General features: G+C 50.2%; 1 protein-coding gene across 1 annotated transcript; it reads right to left on the bottom strand.

Annotated features, from left to right (window-relative positions):
• Positions 1 to 7,222: 7,222 nt before the first annotated feature.
• On the bottom strand, positions 7,223 to 26,355 carry LOC133345677 (uncharacterized). Its single transcript, XM_061556641.1, has 2 exons — positions 23,731 to 26,355; positions 7,223 to 9,682 (listed from the first exon to the last, which is right to left on the bottom strand). Exons 1-2 carry the CDS (start codon positions 25,985 to 25,987, stop codon positions 8,946 to 8,948), a joined length of 2,994 nt encoding a protein of 997 aa, XP_061412625.1. The 5' UTR covers positions 25,988 to 26,355; the 3' UTR covers positions 7,223 to 8,945.
• Positions 26,356 to 26,610: the final 255 nt, after the last annotated feature.

The following is a 26,610-nucleotide window of genomic DNA, read 5'->3' as shown; positions in this document are numbered from 1 at the left end:
AAGTATTACTTTTACGACTCTCATTCGAGCCTCGTTATTCTCTCTCGCCCTGTAGTGTACCGGTTCTCTCGACAGTGATTTCTTCACACTCCACTGCTCTGCTCGCACTTTCGCTTTGTCCTGGAGCTTTAATCTCGCCCACGGTCTCTTGTCTATCCTGCGTATTTGCTCCATTCGGTTGCTTGTCTATAATTCATGCTAACATAGCAACGTATCTTTAGACTGTAACACTAACCTATTTTTTTGCAAACCCAAAAATGTCTGGTGGTTCGTATCAACTCCCATAATCCGCAGGGGAAAATGGGGACACCCCAAAGTCCTATAGTCCGCTAAAGTCCACAGTTGCTGGAAAACATTTTTCTTTACAATTTGATTCCAAGGATGACTTCAAATTAAAAGTGTGATAACGGAAGCTACGCCCATCAATCGCAAAGAGCTGCGTGTCTCCAATGAAATTATTTATTGCCATAGGAGGTGCCTCAGCTCGAAATCTGCAAGGAAGCTCTGAGAGCAGTGCAAGATAACAAGAGCCAAGTCGGTGTAACGCGGTGTCTTGCCCAGAGCTTTGCGAGAGCTAAATATTGACTTGTGTGCTCCACGGTGCAGCTTAAATGGGAATTTTGGCCTCAACTCCCAGAAGTATTTCTATGTTTTGTTCTGTACTTGTCCCAAAGCCAGGCCTTATGGTTCCTGCCTTCCTCGATGACTTAACACTCAGAAGGTTAGCCGGAGGTGAACTCGCAAGACATGGAGTTGCCACTTATAGATGTACAAAACGCAGATGCCCCGAGACCCAACAGTGACCCTTTCCTCCCACGGGAAAAAACAAACATGAGGTGCTGTGGGTGGGAGTTAATTGACGTTGCAGTCGCCACAAAGTTGTAAACAGCATATGCCCATACCTAATGGTCACGCTTATTACACAAGGAATAACAATCAGGAGTTACATGGCTGTGACTTTGCAGACGACCCATCTCAGCATAGGTGGGCTCCAAAACACTCTCATAGACAATGCTGTACATTGTGTTGTGAAAAAATCTGAAAAAGTATAAAATTATGCCAATTGGGCAACAATGATGAAAATAATGAAATGTGTGTCTAATGTTAATTGAGTGTAAGTATAATGTATGTGATTAAATGAAAAATGATCGCGTGAAGGCAGTATATAAAGCGAGCTCGCCACTGGGGGGCAGCCTCGTTGTGAGTTCTCGCACCCCACGTATTGTGTCACAATGCCGCATGACACGTGACAAGTATGAAAAGACTATCCCGCGATATGTAGTCTGTCAGTGTAGAGCTCCCGACTATTGCCAATCACGAGGGCGAGTCCCGGAGTCTGCCTGGAGCAGGTGTGGTTTGTGTGGTTTGGCTTCCTCCTTATATCTGATATTTTCCCGCCTTGTGCTTCCTTGGGTCAGCTGTTGGCCTTTTGCATTTTTCCTTCTCACAAAAGCGCAGATATTCCTTTGATTTCGCTCCTCGGTCATCATTGGTCAGTTGCTGATCTTTGTGAGGTTGTTGACCCTTTATCCTCCGGGTGTGTGTGTGTCTTCACCACAGCCATGTTTGGTTCACGTTGTGAGTAGCGTGAGCAGCACTCACGTCGCGGTTGTGGAACTCAGAGGGAGGCACTCCACGCATAACATAATTTTCTGCTACAACGTGCTATGATGGGTACTGGGGAAAATAAATAATAATAAATAATAGAAATTATAATAGAAATAAAATAATAAATCACGACGTTTCGGAGGCAACACAAGCTTCCTTCATGAGGCGTAAAAAGGCACAGCAAAATAACTGTAGTGGGAGTTATTTGTGATGGGACATTGTTATATAGGGTAAGAGGAGGGGGGAGGAGCCAAGGTGGGCGGGTGCAGGGTGGGGGGGGTTTGGCGTGTGGGTGGAGCCAGGAAGGTGATCCTGGAGTTGAGGAGGGGAGGGGCTTGTCTGAATGTGGCAGCCAGGATGATGGTCCTCGGGAGCGGGGATAGAAGAGAACAATGGTGCACATCGGCTCATGGTTGTGGCCGTTGTTAGCTGATAATAAGCATAAAAGTAAGCAACACTGGTAAACGCTGGGGATGTCAACACTCGGTAAAGTAGAATAGTACCTGTCAGATAAGATGGTACAAGTATGTGTAGTTAAATCTTTTTTACATGGTTAATAACATCTTTCCAATGATTACTGTTTGAAACCATCATCACGGTTGAAGTTACACCTGTGTTTGTATATCTGGATGGCTTCGTGTACAAACCTCTGATGGTAGCCAGAAGGTTTTCAGAGCACCTGTGGTTTCTCATGAGATTGTTTTTTCCGAGACCAAGGTGCTCTGCAAACCTTCTGGCTACCATCAGAGGTATGTACACGAAGCCATCCAGATATACACCTGATGAAGGAAGCTTGTGTTGCTTCCGAAACGTCGTGATTTATTATTTTTTTTTCTATTATTATTTCTATTATTTTTTCAAAAGTAGTTATTTATTTATTCCTACATGACTTTACCGAAAAAACCTAAGAGTATGAATCCTTGCAGTCACGAAAGCTTCAAATCTCGGGTACTGGGAAGACAAAGGCGGTTGGTTAAACCCATGGATACATTATTTTGGTCGTATTATGTATTTTCATGAGTGATCTTAGGTCGAATACTTCCATAATTTGTTATTGGGTTGATGCTTAACTAAGATTTGTGGCATACAGTAATTGTTACCAAGGATATTCCGAGGGTCCTCTTAACCTTTTGTTCCCCATCTGTATCGCCACAGACCAGCACTTCCTACTATCAAGTAATTTTTTGATATCATGTTGAGAGTATGGTTATGCTTGTGATTAAACTTTTCAACTTTCCTAATGTTGTATGTGTTGAGTTATGAAATATTGATAAAAATAATAAAAATTAATAATTTTCCGAAAAATGCGAAAATCGCATTAATTATGTTAATGTGTGTATTAATATGCATAAATTATGATAATCACGGAGATAATCGTATTAATTTATGCGGATGCTTGCGATTATGTTAATGTGTGCAGTTATGGTAATTAGGCTTAGTTTCGTTTATCCAGAGTCGTATCAATCAGGATAACACGATTATCATTGATTAAACATTTACCGATTATCCTAGTGTGTTATGTTATTTTAGGTCTCCAGTTTCATATCTCATCAAAGGCTACAGTTCTCAAGAATAAGACAGTTTTGCATGGACTTGGAAGGAACACTCGATATGCTTCTGTGATAACAATTTTATTCTAACAAGCATGTGACATTCTATCATGCAGGTCAAACATGCGTCAATAATTCATGAGCAAGATTATGCAATTAACTAATATGAATGACAAAAACTTATGCATTTGCGAGATTATGCAATTACGAAATTGAATGACTAAAAACACTTCTAACAATCGTAACCTCTACCTTTTACCAGCCATCTCATTAGTTCCCCCATGTATCGATCACAATCGGCGACTGACCGAGTTTGAAAACAAGCATGACACACTTCGTATGGCGGTAATAAAAGCACTTATTATACCCCAGAGGCGAAAGTATATGTCAATAGATTCATCGGCAAGTATAAAATCCTTTTAACGAAATGTTTGAGACAAGGGTGGGTGGATGCGTGCTGTGAGAGGGAGTACTGGCTCTGTTTTAATTAATTCTTCGGCGAGACTCTATGACAAAGAAAACTGGTTTGACAAGATATTCTCTGTGCTTCCTTGAGCCTGTGTGTGGAAGCGGATACGACCCTTTTCGTAGATTTCCTCACAGCCTGTGCGGATTGCAGACGCGACTTTCTCCGCAGGGAGTTGAGCGGCGGCGCTTGGCGGTCCTCGGTAGCTGACGGCGCGATGGCACCTCTCTGCAGCTCTGACGGCGGCGCTCGTTCGGAAGACTTTGACTCTCTTTCTCCACTGCGGGATGACGAGTCGGTTTTGGTTGATGCTGGTTGATCTGGGTGTGCGTATTAAACACACGGCGCATTCGATGGTGCTGTCCTCCTCACAGCCGTTCAATCAGGCTTTCTCCACTGCTTCGCGCTTTCTGCTTTGCTCGCTTGGCGATCTCCGCCTTTCCTGCGGGTTGTTCGCTGGTCGTCACTGACGAGGAGCGATGCTTCGTTCGTTGCAGGGTGGACGTTGGTGTCTTTGTTGGCTCGGGAGTGGTAGCTGGAGTCTCAGTCAGCTTCACTCGCAGCTCGGCGACTCAGGGTAGCGATTCTTCTCAGGTGGTGCAGACCTCGGCTTGTTGCTGCACGTCGCTACCCCGCGAACCTCGTCATTCTGGATGACGAAAAGCTTCTTCGTTGGCGGTGACGAGAGGAGATGGAGCCGACGCCCCGTGACGATCTGTGGTGGGGCCTGGGCCCTGACGATCTGGTGGGGGCTGAAGCCCCGGAGACGAGATGCCTTGAATGGATTTTGCCTTTGCTTATATCGGGAAAATCCACTCAGTTTTTTTTTGAGTTGTTCAAAAGGCTGTGTCATAAAACATTCCTGTGGGGGTGAACGCATCTGCGTCCGTGTGTGTCCGTATGTTTATTAGCTTTGAAGACACAGCTGTGTAATCATTCTGGAAGAAGGGGTGGGGGGGGGCCTCGCGACGGCGACACCCAAGTTATCCATTAACCAGACCGACGACTCGCGTTCGCACCGAGTTATAAATCATACTCCCTGTCTTTGTTATGAACAATATTGCCGCGAGAACCTACGCGTTAAGCGAGCTCAAGTTGTTTTGGCCTGGAAGTTGAAATGCGACTTATTTGCTGCTTGGTTCCATCTTGACTTGACTGCAAGCGACCCAAGTTATGCCGTAACCGTGTTCACGGTATTTCATCGTGACCCGATCTCCCATGGAAATGTTATTTGCTCGCGTGTGCAAATCCTGCCGTCCGTGTTGCGGGGAGACGAAGATGCTATTCTCCTTGGTGGGAGCACCCGGCGCGTGTGTTTATTTATTTATCTTCGGAGGCATGTGTTAATTTCCTTTCTGAGCCATTGTTTCAACCTTTATTGGTGTAATTTCCTGGCTTTTGGTGTGTGGGTGTGGAGATCCTCTTCGGGAAAACAAAGACGGCCGTGAGTTGCTCGCTTCTCATGGAGTATTGCGTTTGGTTAATTATGAGAGACTTATGTGCCCTTAATTCTCCTAGGAGACCCACTTTAATTCCGTACTTATTATTTGACTTCTTGTGATTATTCAATCTGATATCCCGGGCTAGGGACTTCGCCTTGGAGCGACCCTGATGCCATAATTATTCTTTGATGCTTCGGCCCGGCCGCGTAGAAACTACCAAGTGTACATTGTGTGCGTATGGAATTAATACATGAGGATTCAAACCCGTCTGTGTTTTTTTTGTCGATGCTATTTTCTTTGTTAAGAATATAATTATATCTTTCTCCGTGGTGCCTGGTTTTTTTTATAAGGCTTTTTAACGAAATAATGTCATCCTAACCCCCCGCCTGCAATTCTCCCCTCCCTTGTTCCTCTTGTGTGAAATTCGGGGAGGTTTTATGACCTTGATTGCCCTCTTTCATGCCCTCTTTCCTTTGAAATGAGGTATGCGCGCATCTGTGGAAGTGTGGGAGCATGTTCGTTCCCACGTTGCCCCGTGTCTATTAAAAAACAATATTATATATGTTGGCAGAATAATTCTTAATGAAAATAATAAAATAAAATAAAAAAAATAAAAAGGGGGTATAGACACAACACTAAGCCTGGGCTTGTAATGAATAACTGCCCTTATCCTGATCCTGTTGTCCTGTGGAGTCCCCTTGCTCCCTATGGCTCTTTAAGTGTTCCTCCTGGGCTTTGTCCCACCCTTGCCCTTTTGACTGGTTGTCCATCCTGTTGTCTTTTTATTTCCATCTATTGTCTGCCATGCGTGGTCTTCTTTACTGCTGTTCTCCCCGAGAAGCAGATTCTGGGCCTTTCCTAGGACTCCCATCAGCCCATATTCTGTAGGTTTGGCGCTTTAAGCCTCACTGTTTGTGCTTTCATTGTTCCTTAACTCTCCGAATGCATTGAGAAAAGACAGCACATACAACAACAACCATCACAATATTTTGATTTAAAACTTTTATGACTGCAGGAATTCATATTCTTTGGTTCTTTCGGTAAAGTCACGTAGATAGAAAAATAATTAAGTTAATAAAAATGAAAATAATAAAAACCACAAAGTTTCGATCGCAACACAAGCGGTCGTCATCAGGAAAAGGAGAGTTAGCCTCTTAAGGCAAACTGTTTATAAAGGTTTAAAATGGGCGTAGGCCAAGTGTCAGCAGCATGGGCGGGGCAGCTAATGTTAATCTAAGTGATGGGCAACGGCAGCGTTGGTGGTGGGTTTCCACCAATTAAAGGGCTGCCAGGTAAAGGTTTAACATGGGCGTAGCTCAAGTGGAACAGCATGGGCGGGGCAGCTAATGTTAATGTTGTTGACGGTGGAGGTTGCTGCTAGAGGTGATGGTAGTAGTGGGTAATGATGGTACAGGTGGTGGGCTTCCACCAATAAAGCTACAACTGAGCTATGCCCATGTTAAGCCTACCTTGTAGCCCTTTAATTGGTGGAAACCCACCACCAACGCCACCGTTGCCCATCACTTACATTAACATTAGCTGTCTCGGCCATGCTGCTGACACTTGGGCTACACCCATTTTTTTAAATCCTTTATATTAAGTTCGCTTGCTTGCTTAGGTCCGTGCAAATCTTTCGGTCGTTTTTTAACCCACTTCCCGTGATCCAATCGAGCTGACATTTTCCACACAGACTCGTTGTGCGTGACAATTAATGTTCGTGAAATTTTTTTTCCAAAATGTTACACTTTTTAGGAAAAAAATATTATATTTAATTACCAATTGCTTAATGGTGCAATGCAATCATCTGACCCATAGGTGGCAGCCATCTCAAGCCAGAGGACGAGAGGACTCTAGCCGCCACGCATATAAAGGATTTATAGTGAAAAACTTTGTTTTTACGGGTTATACTTATTAATCTTTATAAACAGTTTGCCTTAAGAGGCTAATCCCCGCCCCCTTTCCTGATGACGACCACTTGTGTTGCAATCGAAACGTCGTGGTTTTTTATATTTTTTTTCATTTTCATTCACTTCATTATTATTTTTCTATCTATGTGACTTTACCGAAAGAACTAAATAACATCACAATATTAATATATTGACAAGGCACATAGATAGCAGCTGCACGGTGTTCAAACAACAGCAATAAAACGTGTCTGTACCAGTGAGATGTCTTTTTTTATTAAAATATATAAAACACAATTAAAGAGGAAGCGAATATCTGCAAAAATGTTAAGTTTTGTTTAATCACTGCGTGTTTTAATTGTGAAACACTGATAATTTTTATTTAAGAAACAATGCAATTGCACAGAATGTAAACATCGGGTTGTGATATGGAAGCTAGTGGTAGACAGCCGGTGAGAGCGCTCCAGTGCATTTCACCAACACTGCAAGGGCATCAACATTGGAGCAACTTATTCACCTGAGCAGGGCTTCATTTGTCTTCCCAGTGAATATAAAGCTGCCCGGTGTGTGGAACACCTTCGCCAATGGTGGTAGTGAGGTTACGATGGGCCAGGTGGCCAGCGGATAATGTCCGGTGCACCCTCCCACACGGCCGCATGGCAGGCACTGATTAAATACTTTCTTAAATACTTGCTCAAATATTCACAAGTTATTTCGAAAGCGGTAACTGTGCACCTTTCATATTACAACAGACTTCAGGCTGTAATGAATCACCATGAAGGCGAATAATATCTAATTCCACACCATTTATGGTTTGGGCATTGATTCATAAGTCACAGTGTCACAGAGTCTAGAGAATTTGAGCATATTGTATCTGGTCCGTAATAAAAGACTCCGTCAGGCGATGCTGGTCTCCGTTTGTCTTTTATTTAGGTTCTTCGCCGCACCCCCCACTGGCCTCCTCTCGGACAAGTGTCGTCTCGCGCGTGCCCCGCGCACGCTCGCTCTCACGTGCCACGCACGCTCTCTCTCTCTCTCTCGCGTGCCACGCACGCTCCTCCTTTAACTCCTCTATTCCCGCACTCCGCTGGCCAACGGCGTGCAGAGGTCCTTCGGTCACGTGGCAGATGGCACGGATCTTTCCTCACCACCCAACGTGGCTCAGCCTCTTAACTTCCCCGACTGCCCTGATCTCTTCCGGGCTCCCACTTATATACATTACCTCCACGTGACCCTGACTCCTCCCCTTCCGGATCCTCAGATCCGGCCTTCCCATACTACCCCGCTGGCTCCGCCCCTATTCACCTCGCCTCCCATTGGGGCCGAGGTGAACGGTGGCCCCTCCCACACGCCCCGCAGACCAGGCTCCGCCCCCCAATACCCCGGGCCGTGTGATTGGACCCGAGCCCAGCAACAACCCCATTTACGCTCACATTACACTTTGTACGATACACATATAAAGCAACGCTACCGCAACACAGCAAATAACTTCAGTGCTTCAGAACACAATGGTGACAGTTTTTACAAACCCACTGGCTGCCTCCCCAGTGTAGCTGCAAGTGTATATTGCCCTGGTCAGCTGGCACGAACCAGGATGCTGACCCTCGTGCCGAGCGCTTCGTGCTTTGTATACCAACACAGCAATGTGCATCACTGAGGGGTGGCCTACGAGCTGACATTTTGTTTACAGAAGGGGCAAGGAGATTGTGCGGAGCACACAGCGAGCACAATGTGCATTGGTGCAGGGTGTACTGTGCGGGAACGTGAAAGTCACGTGAGTCTTGTGGGGCGTTGTGCTGCAGCGCTTTGAATCCGGTGAGCTCTAACCCTCTAGCATTGCGTACTGTGCAATCGGAATACCGTCACGTATCAGTGCATCGTGCACAGACTACAACCACCCTGGCAATGGCAAGTCACCATGGCAGAAACAACTACACCAATGCACGATCCCTGACAATCATTCTAATTTTTGTCTCTAAACGGAAGATGATTTTTCTTTCTTGAAGAACTGCCTGGAAGGGGAGTGCTGGCTCTGCCTCTGGCGTAGAGGCTGTGGGCCCATGGCCGGTTCTGCCGGTGGCCAGGCAAGAGCAGTGCCACTCCCTCCGCGCCGTGCTGCGGAGGCATCCAGGCACTTGACGCTCACCCTCGGGAACGTGAAAATGTTGTGCCGGGCACACGCACGTTTTCCCTCCATCCACCATGTGCGCATCGCTGCAGTCTCCCCGTGCCGCGGGTCCGGAGACGCTGGGGACGCTGTGGGAAAAGAGGCGCCTGCTGGCGGCACGACGGAAGGACGCGCCCAGCAATCGTCCTCAGTGCGGCGTTCACTCCCCAGCCTTGCCGGGGCATGTGCCGAGCCGTTCTGCCCAGGAGCCACGAGCCCGGGCAAGTGAGCGACTGGGGGGGCCGAGAGGCGCGAGGAGCGATTGGCGCCACCGACGTCATGCGGCGTATTCGGAGGCTGGGTGGACGTGGCACCGTGAGCGGGGATCTTGCCGGTGCCGGTAGCGGTGGGGCCCGCGGAACTGCTCCCGCATGGACGGCCCTGGGTGGCTCCGGTGCCGTGACTCTGGCGCGCTTCCTGGGAGGTGGAGGTGGCGCTGCCCGTGGAGATGCGGGAGCCGAGCTTGTACTCCAGGGTTTCTGGGGCTCCTCTTTCGCCCTCCAGCCACACTTTGCATGTTGTCCACGAAAAATTCCTCCCGCCCCCTGAAAGACAAAGCACGTTGTGGGTCAAGTATGCTTTGTGTAACCAGGAGAGGAGCCCGGGAGGCCAGGATAAGGGTCATTGAAATAGTTATCCTGGGTCACCAAAATTAAAGCAAATAAAAATCGGGCCAAAAATAATTCCCATGAGAAATAGATATATTTCACGAACAGAACCGCACAAGTGCACACACTAGTTGGGTGCATATAAATGAATCGCTTTGTTATACGGATAATTGTGATGCCTTAATTGACTTGATTACAGAAATGTATGTAAAACATTAAGAGAATTATACCATGAGGTGAATAGAACAAGACAGAATAAGTGATTCTTAAATCCCAACCATGAATCGTTACCAGTCAACAAATTGCCTTACTTGGTGCCATCAAATTGGCTAACATCTATATCAAAATGGAGATGAGTTGTAGCAGCGGCCATGGGGACGTTGGTTAAGAAGAAGCGATAGGGGGATATCCGTTAGAGTGTTGGTGGACATGGGAGCATCAGTCACCATTATTTCCGTGTTCGTGTTTGATACGAACAGTATATAGTAAATTTTTCGCGGCAAATGGTGGTAGCTTGGGAATTGTCAGTAAAGTAAAGATGGAAATCCGCATAGGAGAAATGTGTATCGGGCCCGGTATTGGACTCTTCGTCCCAAGCAGTGCCATGCTTATTGGTAATTGATTTACTTAAGTCAGCTCCCAATTACAATACAAATGGACCAGGGCTGTATAGAGATGCCATTGGGAAGACGGATTTATTTTCTGTGGCCCGACACGGAAACAGGAAAGGCCGCCAGAGTACATGCCCTGATGGGAGAGTCGATGACGATTCCGCTACGCGCATAGGTGTTGGTCCCTTTGCAATATCACTTGCCATTAATCACCTCACGTGTGGATGTGCCAATTATAGTGTCACCACTGGGACCAACGTTTAGTCGCCTCTCATTAGTGGTGGCGGACACCATTTTAGACAGAACGAACGGTTGTGTATACAAGTTTTCAAAACATTAAAGCAAGCAATTGCACTATTAGAAGGGATAGTAATGGCCCAGATTTCCCCAGCAAGTGAATTACAGCAGGATGAAATAGTTACAGGGAAACAAGAAGTGAAGGATGGGGTAGGGTTGCCCTGGGCGGAAGAAATCGTTTAGCGGAACCCCGAATTGACTCAAGGTCAAAGAGACCGACTTCAAATTTTGATATTTTCATTGAAACCGTGGAGTGCTCAGCCCGCGAGGCAAAACTCGTATAGAGTAGGACCGGCAGAAAGGGAGCAGATCCGTCGAGATTATTTGTCCATCGACTAGCCCCTGGGAAGCATCACTAGTACTAGTTAAAAAACCACATGGCTCCATGAGGTTTTGCGTTGATTTTCGGTGACTAAATAAAGTTACGATAGCGGACGCATATCCCCTGCCGCGTATTGAGGACTCATTGGATGCATAAGCAGGAGCTAAATATTTTACTACGTTGGATCTATCATCAGGATTTTGGCAACTCCCCCTGGATGATTAATTTCGGACACCGCAGGGGTTGTTTCAATTTAATCACCTCCAGATGAGATTACTCATTGCGTCGGCAACCTTTCAATGCCTCATGGAGCTAGTACTGTCGGGTCTACAATGGGAGATATGTTTGGTCTATTTAGATGATGACATTGTGTTTAGTAGGTCAGTTGAGGAACAACTGGTAAGGTTACGACAAGTTTTCCTAAAGATGCGAGCAGCTAAACTGAAACTGAAACCATAGAAATTAAATTTTGTACAGAATTCCATTGGATATTTGGAAATGTGGTCAGCAGTAAGGGTGTAGCAACAGACCCTGAGAAAAAGTCCACCGTAAAGAATTGGTACAGGAAGTGCGGCGATTCCTAGGATTTTGTCTTATATTATCACAGATTTGTACCCCAGTTAGCTACAGTAGCGAAACCCTTGCACGCCCTGACACCAAAAGGGGTGTGATTTTGGTGGGTGGAGGAAGAAGAATCGGCATTTCACTACCGTTCATCCTAGATACTGATGCTAGTGATGTTGGTATAGGTACTGTGTTGTCACAAATACAAGGAAATGTAGAGGTGGTAATTACGTACGGGAGGCGCGTGCTTTCCACCGCAGAACAACGCTACTGTATGACTCGTAGAGAACTCCTAGCAGTGGTACATTTTGTCACGTTGTTTCGGCCATGCCTATATGGCCGCCAGTTTACTGTGCGGACCGATTACGCGGCATTGCAATTCTCATTGAAAATTGATCAACCTTCGGGACAGATGGCAAGGTGGATTTAAAAACTCCAGGAATACTCTTACGATGTCATGCACAGGAGGGGTACCCCGCCATTGTAATATTGACACGCTATCGAGGTTACCGTGCAAAGATTCGTGCGCATGCACAACGGGAGCAGCTTGGTGTAAACCGACCCTCCCTGACTCGCCTGGACCAGCGACGTTAATAAATGTTCTTGATTCTTTATTATTTCCCTTCTACGTGACTTTACCGAAAGAGCCAAGAATATGAATCCCTGCAGTCACGAAAGCTTTAAATCAAAAGTTAATAAATGTGGCAAAATATAAACATTTGTACCGCCCGTAGATCATGATCTCGGGCTGATAAGGACCGAATGGATCCTACTACAGAAAGATGATGACTCACTTGAGTCCTTTTCTGCACAAGAGCTGAATCTGATCAAAATGGACAAGCAGGGACGCCATTTGTAAAATGGCGTCAGGCTTTTGATGAGGTGGGACACTAGGATGCAGCTTAAATGCCTGGTGGTACCCACCTCCCTACGACAACAGTTATTAGAAATGCACGCCGAACAACTTATGCACTTGGACCACCGTAAAGCATTGCTCATGCTGCTGTCGAAGGATGTGCAAGAGTGGGTAAATCGTTGTCAAGATTGTGAAACAATAAAACCTCCTTCCCAACCCATACAACCTCCCCTGCAGTCGATCGCAGTATCTCGGGTGAACAAGCTGGTGGCATTGGATATCCTGGGTCCATTCCCTAAAACATCAAGGGGAAGTAAATATTTGCTTTTTGGGACGGAGTATTGCACTCGTTGGCCTGTCGCATGGCCACTACCAGACCACACGACTGACTATAGCAACGGCCTTTCTCCACGTGTATGTATTGGACAAAGGCCCCCCTGAGAAACTGCTCACATACCATGGTCGACATTTTTCTGCTAAACTGTTGCGCAATGTCTATGACATCATGGGCACTAAGAAAATTAGAACCTCACCGTACCACCCTCAATGTGCTGGAAAAGTGGGAATGGCTTAACCGCATGGTCCACAATTTTGTGCCATGTTGTCACGGATGATCAGACAGACTGGGACTTGCACATCCCAGGAGTCCTAGGGGCATACCGTACAGCACCACACGCATCGACCGGGCTCTCCTCCTTTTAATGTACAAGAGAGACCAATTGGTGGTGGTCCCTGCGAAATCGGTTATGTGGCCAGCCTCCCTCAGGGTGCTACTAGAAAGGCTGCAAGAAGCTCGAGGAAGCCGCGATAGTGGGGTCTGGCAGATCGCAATCAGCAAATGAACGCAAACTAAAAAATACAGAAACGCCAGTGTATTTTTAGCAGGGGGATCAGGCCTGGTTACACTGTCCCCAGGTCCGGGTGGGCACGTGAGCTAAGCTGCACCATCCCTGGCAGGGTCCTGTAGAGCTTGTCCAAGTTATTTGTCCACAAAGTGTATGCATCCAGATGGGACATCGGCAATGGGTGGTCCATCAGAGCCATTTAAAACCATATAAGGAACCACCAACAAGGTGTCATTCAGGTTCAGAAAGACTGGGTCCGGAGGCGTCTTGACGAAAGCCAGGGACAAAGGCATCCTCCTCCGGAAAATACTGCTCCGGCACTCTTTTCCCCTCTCTTCAGGAATGACCACAATGAAGATCAGGATGGGGGAGGCAGACGAAGTTAACCCAAAAAGCGCCGGGGAGGAGCGTCGCCAGGACAGACGTGTCATTCAACCACACACACACATATTGACGGATTGGAGTAGATGTGAGTACCTTTTGGTTGTGTCTTACCTTGTCTTGAAATATTCCCCCTTAACAGGGTAGTAATGTAAAGGTTAGCTTAGTTAACCATGCCTACGGTACGCAGTGGTCATTTTTGGTCATAATGCCTTCCCTTCCCTTGCTTCAAGGGCCTATGCTATGCGTTGACCTAGAAGTTAAATGTTAAACATCCCATGTTCCCAGAGAAAATTCCCTTGAGATCCCATAGTCCACTTGTGTTCAGTCCCCTATTGTAAAAATTTGAATTGTAGCCGGGACGGCTTTGTTTTTTGCCAGGAAAGGGGGGGGGGGTGATATAGGAAACTGTACAGGGAAAGGGCTAGAAGGCACGCGTGAGATAATTAGGAACAGGTGGCCGGAAGGCACTGTACTTATTATTTAATAAAGAACACATGTGTTGTAGTAGAGTGGGGGGGGGCACTCTCTGATAGTAGGGCCAATCGAGTATATAAGTGGGGGAGAGGCCCACGGTCAGGGCGCTTGCTCGGGGATTAATCTACGACAAAGGTGGACAACATCGGGGCCGACTGTTCGAGAACAAGTGGAAACCATCGAGGCTGAAGATAGCCGTAGTAATTACGAGTGTGGTGATTGTTACATTCGGAACTGTAAATACATTGGTTTTTCAGTAAAGTCACGTAGAAAGAAAAATAAATTAAATAATAGCATACGAAGTTTTGATTGCAACACAAGCAATCATCATCAGGTACAAATGAAAGAGAAAACAAACCTCGTAAACTTAGAAATACAGTCATACCTCGGTATACGACCGCTTTGGAATACGTCGAATTTGGTATACGTCGTGTTTTGACGAGAAAAAAATGTCTTGGGATACGACGTCTTGCTTGGGATACGACGCGCTTGATAGAACTTGTATGGGTCGGGATGAGTCACCGCGTACACAATACTGTTACGGCTCTAACAAGCCGTAACAGCATTGTGTGGAATGACCAGACAATGTCACACTTCAGGAACATTCTTAGAAGGCATAAACAAACAAGACAGGTTTTTAGTAAAACTCAAACCTGGTGAGTCTCAACCAGGTCTAAGTCAAGAAAAGAGACAGAAAAGAAAAAGAGGAAAAACCCCAGAATTTCAGCTTCCTGAAGTTTTAATGGAAGGGGACTCTCCTTCCAAAAAATAACATCTCCTCCTCCTCCCCTTCCTCACCACCATCCTCGTAGGCTATCAACTCCTCTCAGCAAGGTAAAGTAACGTTACATTTTATTTTAATTTCAATTTATTTAAATTAAATTTTTATTTATGTATGCATTTTCGTAATAAGTAGTGTCTAAATTATTTTATACAACCCCATTAATGTATAATATGCCATATAAAATATAATTTCTTATACTCTAGAACGGATTATTTCCTTTCTATTTATTTCTTATGGGAAAAATTGGTTTGGTATACGTCATTTTCGGTATAAGTCCTACCTTCTGGAACGAATTAACGACGTATACCGAGGTACCACTGTATAATACAATACAACACAGAGTCGGCTAACATAACAGTATTGCATTATATTTCTAACTTCACTAGGTTTGTTTTCTCTTGAAGATGAAGGTACAATTTTTAATTTCGTATGTGCTGGAGTTCACATGACTACAAGTACTGCTCCAGTGGAACCACCAACTTGTCTTTGTTCCAGGCAAGCGCCCGGATTCTTGGTGATGCTCCCCTTTTATATCTCGCTCTCCCCGCTCTAAATTAGACGGTGCTTTCTGTTGTATATATGTCTTTCAAAAAATTTATATTAAGAGTGATATTGGCTATTTTTAACGCAAGTTTTTATATATATCTGGATTTTGCGAGTTCCAAAAAAATGCAGTGACGGATCCCTGTGAACTCCTCCCTCGAGACAACAAGGCCAAAGGACCCCCCCTGCCTCGCCCACACAAAAGACATGTACAGATTAATTATTCACAGGCTTGGCTTCATAAAGTTGTAAAACCGGAACAGAGCAACACTTAGGGGCAATTAAAAACATCTGCGTCCACAAGCCTTGAGATGACCGAAGGGGAGAAGTTTTGGGCCTTTGTGACTTAGGAAATTCATTCAATAAATTAGAAAAGACACACGCGCACACCGGGCACAAACGGTCACAATCAAAAGGACACTTATTCCTTTGTGAGAGAAATCAAAGGAATTCGGGTCCTTTGTGAGAAGGAGCTGGAGGCAAAAAAATTCGGATGTAACGTAGAAGCCAAACCACCCAAACCAGTATTGCAACGGCAAGTTCAGGTTCTGGTCCTCGAAATCAACCATGGGTGTCGAGTCTTGCAGAGGAGAGGGACGATGTGTTGCTAAGTGTTGAGTTCGGCGCTGAAAGTTGTATTCTATATTTAGCCTTGTGTTTTGAGTCGCTTGCAGAGTCAAGGACTGCGAGAAGTTGTATTGTACTAAGCTATAAAAGTTGTGAGAAGCTAAGAGGTGTGCGAATACATTGTATGAGTTTTGGTGAGTGAGTGAGGAGCAACGACGAGCAGCTCACAGCCCTCCTGGGGGAAGGGGGAGCAACCAAGGCCAGCGGCACAGCGGATAACGACGAACCATGAGCCTGCCGACTCGAAAGAAGAGCACCCTCCAGCAAAGGTCGAGCTCGATGCACAATCAACCGTGTCTGGTGCCAAGGGGGGTGACGCGCTGCCGCCCAGCGGACGAGTTGCGAGCTCGATCTGGCGACATGACCACCGCGCACACCAACGCAGATGGAGCCGGACCCATCATTCCTGCCAACACGGGCAGCACCGCCAGCGTGAGCGGCGTACAGACTCCGCAACCACTCCAGCGGTGGACAGAGCCTAACAGCGCAGCCGAGAACAAACGCCGTGTGGTCGACACACACCCGCCAACCCAACGCCCCTGCTGGGGAAAGAGGTCTTTTTGGTACGAGGAAAAACGCAGGACTACGGATTGATGCCATCTGGACTCCAGAACCAGTTAGCAGAGGTAGTACGTGGACAATTCAAACCATACTGCCCGCGATAAGTAATGGACCTCGTGGTGACTGCCCTCCAACACATACACACAACGTGCATATTGGTACGAATACGATTGTTCCAAGAGTTTTCTGTTTCGCAAAGGGTTTCCATTCCAAGGTGGTGTTAACTATTAGCTGGTCGTGGAGAAGCATTCTTCTGTCCCTTGAGTTGCACAAATACGGTCGCTTAGAAGTATTTTAGTCGTTTGATATTTCTTTAATTGCATAATCTTACCAATGAATTCATTGACGTCACACTAAACATTTATAAGCATCCATCTTACGAATCTATGCACTTGCATGTACACTATTGTTTAGAGATATTTATTTTAACTGCATACTATTACCAATGAATTAATGGACGTCCATTTTGTAGTGTTTTATTTCGTGAGGACAACTTATTTTTCTCCTGTGCAACTTTTTATTGTACAAAACTCTTCGCGTTCAACACCCTGTGACTCCGTCGTAACTCTTCCGCTTGCGCTGCTCGCTCCGCTCTCTCTCCTAGCCTCTCTACTGCTAGCCTGCTCTCTCTCTCTCACTCTCTCTGACACCGTGCGGAGCGGCCACACCTAGTGGTCGCTCCTGCTATGCCAGGTGAGCGGATGGAGGCCTGGGCTCAGGTGAGAGCCTGAGCCTGGCCTAGAGAGAGGTGAACGGGGGAGAAACGCGCCGTCATCGTGGCGTTTTCTCCCTGCTCTTAGTATATAAAAAATCACTTTCACTACTGTTTGTCGGGTTTCTTTCTGTTATTATTTTTGTTGCTGCTGCGCTGCTGCCATGAGAGTGCCATGGCTCAGCACAGCAGCACGGAGGCCCTTACAGACAAGCATGGCTTCCGTTGCTTCCCACTGTCGAGGACGACGCCTGAGGACGTCGCTGCCGCGCTGGCAGTGCACACCGGGCTGGCAGCTGTCCGTGTGGTGCAGCGAGAAAACCGTGGCTACGTGGTGTACGTGGCCACGGTGGAGGCGGCGGTGCGCGTGGTGGAGAGGGGGCTCAGCGTCGGGGGGGAGGGGGGGCTGCTCGTGCAGTGCACCCCTCTCACAGCACCGACGGTACGAGTCACCATCACAGGCGCCCCGCCGTTCATGACCAACGAGGAGCTGGTGGGAGACCTGCAGCGCTACGGCATGGTGGCCTCCAGCATCGTTCTGCTGCCCATGCGGTCGCGGAACCCTGCCATGAGGCACATCATGTCCGGGCAAAGGCAGGTCCTCCGAACATTAAAAGGTGGATGCACCGAGCTGGACGTGGCCATCAAGCGCACCGCTGGTGGCCGCGTCCACACGGTGTACCTGGCGACAATCGCGCCACGCTGCTACGGGTGTGGCGGCGTGGGACACCTGAGGAGAAACTGCTCGGCCAGGACCAAGGAGGGTGTGGCGGGGTCTGGTGGAGCAGTGAGGGGGGAGACAACGCCGACGCAGCAGCAGCAGCGAGAGCACCTGCTGCAGGCGTCACCGCAGCAGGAGCAGCAGCAACAGCTGCAGCACTAGCAGCAGCAGCGGGAGAGGGAGCAACCCCCACCGCCGCTGCCGCCGCAGCAGGAGGTACAGCAGCAGCTGCCGCAACAGCAGCAGCCGCCGCAGGCGCCGCCGCAGCGGGAGCAGCAGCAGCAGCAGCTGCAGCAAGGTGGTGCCGACTCTGTGCCGGAGCACAGAGAGTCGGCACCTGTGAAAGGAACCGACGACGACGATGGCGGAGGGTTCGCCGTCGTCAGGAGCGCGAGGAGGAAGAGGAGGATGAGCAGGAACGGGAACGGCCAGCTTAAGAGGGCAGCCGCAGCTGGCGACATCGACCAGCCAGCCGGCTGCCCGGTGGAGACGGAGGGGGAGGCGATGGAGGCCACTGGCGACGCGAACCCGGCGGACGCGTTCAAGCTGAGAATGCGATTGCCGAACCCGGCCTCACCCCCCCCGGCGACGGGAGAAGGGCCGCCGACCACCGCCAGCGCCGGCGCTGTGCTGAGCAGCGCTGTAGCCCCCCACTCGCTCGCCCCGACAGGTGACGGGGAGGGGAGCGCGGAGCCCGAGGTGACCGGGGAGGGGGAGGCCATGGAGTCCGACGGCGATCCCATCCCGACACAGCGGGGAGAGGAGACGGCGACTGCCGACGGCGCCATCGCTGGGTGGGCCGACAACGATGAAAACGGTGTGCCGAGCTGTGTCGTGGCTCGAGGAGCGACCTTCCGGCCGTCACGAGGTGGGGCGACAAACCCAAGGGCTGGAGGAAGGTGAACAGACTTGGAACCGAGCCTGGTGAGGTCCCGGCTCCGGGAGGGTCGGTGGATGCGACAGGGTGGGCCGGCGCCGCCGCAAGGCTTGAGGGTGAGGATTCTGAGGAGGATTGGGACAAGGCGGAGTACCCCCAAAAGCTCAGAGGTTGGAGGAATGAGGCTAGGCCGGGGGAGTGCACGCCCAGAGGCCTCCTATCGTGGTGGAGGAAGGCGGACAGGGGGAAAAAGGGGAATGTGGCGAGGGAGCTAACAAAAGCTTTCCCCGATAGGCGCTCCGTTGTGGATGTGGTTTTGAACGTAAGATGGGACCCATATAGGTATGGGTACGGCGAGCGGGAGATCGAGCGTATAATGGATTTGATAGAAAAATCGGAGCTGTTCCCCGCCGGTTTCGACGACGAGGGGAAAGAGGACGAGAGGATGGACTGGGTGAGGGAGGTCAAGGAGAGAGAGGCCATGATGGCCAGCGGCGACGCGCAAGTGAAGGCGGCGACCGAGGGAGCGAAACAGCCAGACCCGGCCTTGCCTGTTTCGTCGTCGCACGGGAGCGGGGTGAGCGTCGTCAAGAGTGGCGATTCAAAGAGACGGATGGAGAGGCCGACGAGCTGGCCTCCGTTGCCGAAGATGGAGTGCTCTCCCGAGTATCTCCTAGGTTTCACTTCATGTACGGGAGGCGAAACATCCACGTGCAGGACAGCTTCCCCAATAGACAGAACTTTATGAGAACGGCCCGGCGTGTGGTCCAGGACCCGAGTACGTTCGGGTACAGTTGCCAGGAAATTTTACGGGTTAAAGCCTTGATGAGCAAGGTCCGAAAACAGCCACCATCCCCCCCCCCATCACCCCCTTCTCCCCGAGGCGTTGAAGAGGACATCACTACCGCCGCCGCCAGCCGGGGAGGAGGGTGAGGAGGTGGGAGCGGAAGAGCTACTCTGCTAGGCAAAGGGGTGTGAGAGCCCGGATGACGAGCACACCGGACACTGGCTTTGAGCGGTGGCGATGTGGTGTGTGATGACGATGAGTGTATGTTGCCACAAAGGCAGGTACACTGAATGCTTCGGAAGCACACCGGTACTGGCTTTCAGCGGTGGCGATGTGGTGTGTGATGACAATGAGTATTTGTATGCCATAAAGGCAGGTATACTGAATGGACTGGAATACTCCAGCGCAATTTGCGCTGGTGAAATAAAATAATAAAAGTCAAAAGTCTCCTAGCCTCTCCACTGCTAGCCTGTTCTCTCTCTCACTCTCCTAGCCTCTCCACTGCTAGCCTGTTCTCTCTCTCACTCCCCTAGCCTCTCCACTGCTAGCCTGTTCTCTCTCTCACTCTCCTAGCCTCTCCACTGCTAGCCTGTTCTCTCTCTCTCAGCCTCTCCACTGCTAGCCTGCTCTCTCTCTCACTCTCCTAGCCTCTCCACTGCTAGCCTGCCCTCTCTCTCACTCCCCTAGCCTCTCCACTGCTAGCCTGTTCTCTCTATCACTCTCCTAGCCTCTCCACTGCTAGCCTGTTCTCTCTCACTCTCCTAGCCTCTCTACTGCTAGCCTGTTCTCTCTCACTCTCCTAGCCTCTCTACTGCTAGCCTGTTCTCTCTCTCACTCTCCTAGCCTCTCCACTGCTAGCCTGTTCTCTCACTCTCCTAGCCTCTCCACTGCTAGCCTGTTCTCTCTCTCACTCTCCTAGCCTCTCCACTGCTAGCCTGTTCTCTCTCTCACTCTCCTAGCCTCTCCACTGCTAGCCTGTTCTCTCTCTCACTCCCCTAGCCTCTCCACTGCTAGCCTGTTCTCTCTCTCACTCTCCTAGCCTCTCCACTGCTAGCCTGTTCTCTCTCTCACTCTCCTAGCCTCTCCACTGCTAGCCTGTTCTCTCTCTCACTCCCCTAGCCTCTCCACTGCTAGCCTGTTCTCTCTCTCACTCTCCTAGCCTCTCCACTGCTAGCCTGTTCTCTCTCTCACTCTCCTAGCCTCTCCACTGCTAGCCTGCTCTCTCTCTCACTCTCCTAGCCTCTCCACTGCTAGCCTGCTCTCTCTCTCACTCTCCTAGCCTCTCCACTGCTAGCCTGCTCTCTCTCTCACTCTCCTAGCCTCTCCACTGCTAGCCTGTTCTCTCTCTCACTCTCCTAGCCTCTCCACTGCTAGCCTGTTCTCTCTCTCACTCTCCTAGCCTCTCCACTGCTAGCCTGTTCTCTCTCTAACTCTCCTAGCCTCTCCACTGCTAGCCTGTTCTCTCTCTCACTCTCCTAGCCTCTCCACTGCTAGCCTGTTCTCTCTCTCACTCTCCTAGCCTCTCCACTGCTAGCCTGTTCTCTCACTCACTCTCCTAGCCTCTCCACTGCTAGCCTGCTCTCTCACTCTCCTAGCCTCTCCACTGCTAGCCTGTTCTCTCTCTCACTCTCCTAGCCTCTCCACTGCTAGCCTGTTCTCTCTCTCACTCTCCTAGCCTCTCCACTGCTAGCCTGCTCTCTCTCTCACTCTCCTAGCCTCTCCACTGCTAGCCTGTTCTCTCTCTCACTCTCCTAGCCTCTCCACTGCTAGCCTGTTCTCTCTCTCACTCTCCTAGCCTCTCCACTGCTAGCCTGTTCTCTCTCTCACTCTCCTAGCCTCTCCACTGCTAGCCTGTTCTCTCTCTCACTCCCCTAGCATCTCCACTGCTAGCCTGTTCTCTCTCTCCCTCTCCTAGCCTCTCCACTGCTAGCCTGTTCTCTCTCTCACTCTCCTAGCCTCTCCACTGCTAGCCTGTTCTCTCTCTCACTCCCCTAGCCTCTCCACTGCTAGCCTGCTCTCTCTCACTCTCCTAGCCTCTCCACTGCTAGCCTGTTCTCTCTCTCACTCCCCTAGCCTCTCCACTGCTAGCCTGTTCTCTCTCTCATTCTCCTAGCCTCTCCACTGCTAGCCTGTTCTCTCTCTCACTCTCCTAGCCTCTCCACTGCTAGCCTGCTCTCTCACTCACTCTCCTAGCCTCTCCACTGCTAGCCTGCTCTCTCTCACTCCCCTAGCCTCTCCACTGCTAGCCTGCTCTCTCACTCTCCTAGCCTCTCCACTGCTAGCCTGCTCTCTCTCTCACTCTCCTAGCCTCTCCACTGCTAGCCTGTTCTCTCTCTCACTCCCCTAGCCTCTCCACTGCTAGCCTGCTCTCTCTCTCTCTCCTAGCCTCTCCACTGCTAGCCTGTTCTCTCTCTCACTCCCCTAGCCTCTCCACTGCTAGCCTGCTCTCTCACTCTCCTAGCCTCTCCACTGCTAGCCTGCTCTCTCTCTCACTCCCCTAGCCTCTCCACTGCTAGCCTGCTTTCTCACTCTCCTAGCCTCTCTACTGCTAGCCTGTTCTCTCTCTCACTCCCCTAGCCTCTCCACTGCTAGCCTGCTCTCTCTCTCTCTCCTAGCCTCTCCACTGCTAGCCTGTTCTCTCTCTCACTCCCCTAGCCTCTCCACTGCTAGCCTGCTCTCTCACTCTCCTAGCCTCTCCACTGCTAGCCTGCTCTCTCTCACTCCCCTAGCCTCTCCACTGCTAGCCTGCTTTCTCACTCTCCTAGCCTCTCTACTGCTAGCCTGTTCTCTCTCTCACTCCCCTAGCCTCTCCACTGCTAGCCTGTTCTCTCACTCTCCTAGCCTCTCTACTGCTAGCCTGTTCTCTCTCTCACTCTCCTAGCCTCTCCACTGCTAGCCTGTTCTCTCACTCACTCTCCTAGCCTCTCCACTGCTAGCCTGTTCTCTCACTCTCCTAGCCTCTCTACTGCTAGCCTGTTCTCTCTCTCACTCCCTTAGCCTCTCCACTGCTAGCCTGTTCTCTCTCTCACTCTCCTAGCCTCTCCACTGCTAGCCTGTTCTCTCTCTCACTCTCATAGCCTCTCCACTGCTAGCCTGTTCTCTCACTCTCCTAGCCTCTCCACTGCTAGCCTGTGTTGAATGTTGTTGAATTGGTCAGACGAGACGTAACATCAGCGTAAGACTAAAATAACACCAATGAAATATTAAATGATCTCAAACACAACTATCGGCAATGGCAGAGCATGCCTGTCAACAAGGACACTCAATTGATTTTGATAATGTTGAAATGTTGTGTAAAACGAATTATTACTGGCCAAGACTAATTATAGAATCCATTGAAATTGAGAGAAATACAAATAACTGTAATCGCTTTGACAGCTATAGGCTTAGTGCGGCCTGGAAATGCAATATGAAATAATAAATTATATATTACAATTCATTATAGGGGAAACAAATACTAATGAATAACAATTGAATGATTACCAATCTATTATATGATAACAATACCCTCCCCGCCACAAATCACTGCACCAGATTGGATTAAATGATGACGTCACCGTGCTGCTGCTCTATTTAAGACCGGGAGCAAGTGGAGGGCTTCACCATTCTGGAAAATTGCCCGATGATGCTGGTTGATGTGATTACCAGCGAACCGTCACAGTACTCAAAATTGTAAATGATGTTGATTCACTCTTCAACACACCGGTGGGCTAAAGTAGTGAACTATTTGTCTTTGGTAAACGTGACACATTTTTTACTGGTTTGGTCGTGTCGGGTGGTGGAGGGTTACGACACATTTATAAATAACGAGATCTAACCCAAAAACCTTTATTATGAATAATATTGGATGCGGAAGCCTACGTGTTAAACTGTATGTGGGGGTGTGTGTGTGTATGTATGTTGAAATTTTTTCGCACCCTACATAGTCAACCGCACTAATTGGAGGTGTGGGGGAAGGACGACAATCTATACACAATGTGGAGCGAGTGCGACCATCAAGAGATAGCGGAAGACTCTCACCCATGCTGCGTCGCACCCTCCAGGCGGCGTGGAAGAGATGTGGGTAGACGTCGCGCAGCTGGGCCATGCGTAGCAGCGTGAAGCAGCCACGCCGGAGCCATGGCACGCACCGCAGCACGCCCTCCTCCGTCAGAGTGGATGGCCGCTGCGGCACGGCGCAGCGCGCCAGCACGCCCACCAGCTCCTGCCTCGACAGCTCCGTGACCATCGTCTCCCGGAGGGCGGCGAGAGGCACGAAGGTCCTGCCATGGCGCAGCACGAATGGGAACGGGCACGAGGACGCCGATTCCATTAGCACCAGGGCCCGGACGACGCGCTCCACTGTTCGGCGGACACGCGGATGGTTGAGCGTGGCCGCCTCCTCCTTTTGTTTCGTCCACTCTGCCTGGGACACAGCGTCTTTGTGGGCATCCGTTACACAGTCTGCAATGTCCATGAGTTCTGCGTGCAATGACAACAAAGTGAAGAGATTTTCAATTCTGGTTGCGGTAATCCCACCAAACTCTGATACGCAGAACCCATTCACGGTGATCTTCGACACTTTCTTTTTAGGATACATAGTCGACAGAGTCATCTTGGCAGAATGAGAGTTGCAGGTCTTGTGTGCAGCGCTCGTTTCTTGAGGAACTGGGGTCACAGTGGCCGTGTGTTCACCCAAACCGGGCGTCGTGCTTTCCATCGCTGCCAGGTCTGCCTTCTCCTTGCTGATGTAGCAAGAGCCAAGACCCGGGCGGCTCACGGTACACACAGACCCGGGGACTTCTGTAACCTTGGGCAGGCCTGTGTCATCATCTGGCTGAAATGTGCAGGCTCCGCTCATGGCCGGTGCAGACTGTGGGGTCGCGAATTCTTCTGCTGCAGACTCCTCGCTCGGATCAAACGAGCAGCAGGTACCCGCTTCTTTGGCTCCCACTCCGGCTGTGTCCTTGACTGGGGCGGAGCGAGCCACCGGTATCGTGACACTTGCCGTGTCTTCCACTTGGGTGGAGCGCGCTGCTGGCATCACGACACCGGCCGTGTCTTCCACCTGGGAGGAATGTGCCACCAGCATCGAGACACTGGCAATGTCCTCCACCCGGGCAGAGTGCACCACCAGCATCGCGCCACCAGCCGTGACCTTTTCAGGCCAGGAGGCAGCAGCGTCTCCCTCGTCCGAGGCCGGCTGTCCATGCTCGACACCAAACTCGTTGCTCCCAGGCTGAGCCACTCCCACAATCACAGCTGCTGCCTTGATGTGCGTCTCACAATCGCGCGGTGTTGTCTCCCCCTCCGCATATCGTGCAGAAACTGATTCTGGGTCTTTACTCTCACGCCGACCGACAGAAGCGTTCCCTGGGGTTTCTTCTGCTGCACACAGCTGTTGACTCTCATGAGCACTTGGGGTGGGCAGACGTCGCGATTCCAAATTCATTGCGAGCTCATTTACTTGTGCCCCTGAAGGAACGGCGCCAAAGGGCAGAGTTACGCTCAGAGGTTCGAGTTTGTACCGGGTTGAAGGCACGGCACCGGGCCCTACGTCGCGCTCATTTGCTGAATGCTCGGCGTCTGTCTGGGCGTCTGCATCTGCAGCTTGGACACAAACGCCTACTTCTTCTAAGGGTTCTTTTTTAATTTCTGGAAGTAAAAATGGCACGGAAGAGGTGGTAGTTTCAGAAGCTGCGTTCATATTTACTTCCGTTGTTACTTTCCCGCTGCAACAGCCAGCGGGACTTTCGCATTTGACGGCCACAGGGAGGACGGAATTCCCATCGTGGGGCCGTGGCGCTGGTCTATCGGTATCGTCGTGAGCGCTTCTCCTCCTCGTTGTGCTGGGGGCTTCGGAATGAAGCGGGTCAGGAGCGAGGCTGAAGACGGAGGTGATAATCGGGATTTGTTCTTTGTTCCAAGCGGACGGCCAGTGCTCGTCACAGCTGTAGTGCGTGAGCCTGGAGCAGCAGCTGTGTCCGTGCCTGGAGACGCACGGCGCCGTGGAAGGGTCGGCGTGCCGGCCCCGCTCGGGTTCGTTCCTTGGCAGCGGCCGCTTCTCTCCACGCGAGTTGCCGCGCCCGCCGACCGGCACGGTGGCGGGCGCCAAGGCCCCGCACCCCGGGGAGTGAACCTCCAACTTGTCCGATTGCACCTGGGCTAAGGGTGCGCTGCCGCCCCCCTCGGCACCTCTCGCCTGCCCCGGCCGGGCTGCCCTTTCCATTCCCGTTTGGTTTAATGAACCAACGTTGGACGCAGTCTCGCAGATGCCGGCGGTGTTCTGTGCGAGCATAGCCGCAGTGACTTGCCAATGAGAAGCATTTTTTGGCTCGTAAATCCATTGGCTGGGAGATGCCACCGAGCCGCTGTCCACCGTCGCGAACGGTGCGCTGCGGTAAAGCCACGGATGTGACACGAGGAGATTCTGCCCAGCAGGATGCACGGATGGCCCGAATTTCTTCACGAACTTTGCGAGGTCGGAATGCCAGAATCCTGCGCTGCAGGATGCTGCCGTATCTGTACCCGCGGTGTTGCTGAAGCAGGGAGGCGAATGGAAGGAGAGGATGCTGTGAGGAGGAAGAGGAGGCGCGGAAATGGTGACGCCATACAGGAAGACGCCGCTGAGCCACGCTGGCGAATCGCGGCACGGAGCACTCACCGCCATCATTGCCGTCCTGCACACCAGAGACAGCGCACACCGCACCCCACACTGCACCACACCGCTCACCAAACCACAACCTGCACTACACACCGCGCCACTAACCTCTGCAAAACACACCTCACCCCACACTGCACCACACCCTACACTGCAGCACACACCGCACCGCTCACCGATCCACACCAACCAAAACCACACCGCTCACTAAAACACACCCTGCGCTACACAATGCAACACACACCAACCGCCCTGCACTG

The sequence above is a fragment of the Lethenteron reissneri genome, chromosome 22 (genome assembly GCF_015708825.2).
Source record: "Lethenteron reissneri isolate LAM-NWPU_2019-01 chromosome 22, ASM1570882v1, whole genome shotgun sequence".
Taxonomy (NCBI): domain Eukaryota; kingdom Metazoa; phylum Chordata; class Hyperoartia; order Petromyzontiformes; family Petromyzontidae; genus Lethenteron; species Lethenteron reissneri.
Note: the sequence above shows the minus strand (reverse complement) of the source record. Positions and strands in the feature narration are given on the sequence as shown.

What these genes read in the sequence shown, in the direction of transcription:
- LOC133345677 (XM_061556641.1), bottom strand. Translation starts at nt 25,987, where the DNA reads ATGCTCGCACAGAACACCGCCGGCATCTGCGAGACTGCGTCCAACGTT. An exon ending in GAGGGTGCGACGCAGCATGG is followed by an intron (nt 9,683 to 23,730) that starts GTGAGAGTCTTC and finishes TTTGTCTTTCAG; the next exon opens with GGGGCGGGAGGAATTTTTCG.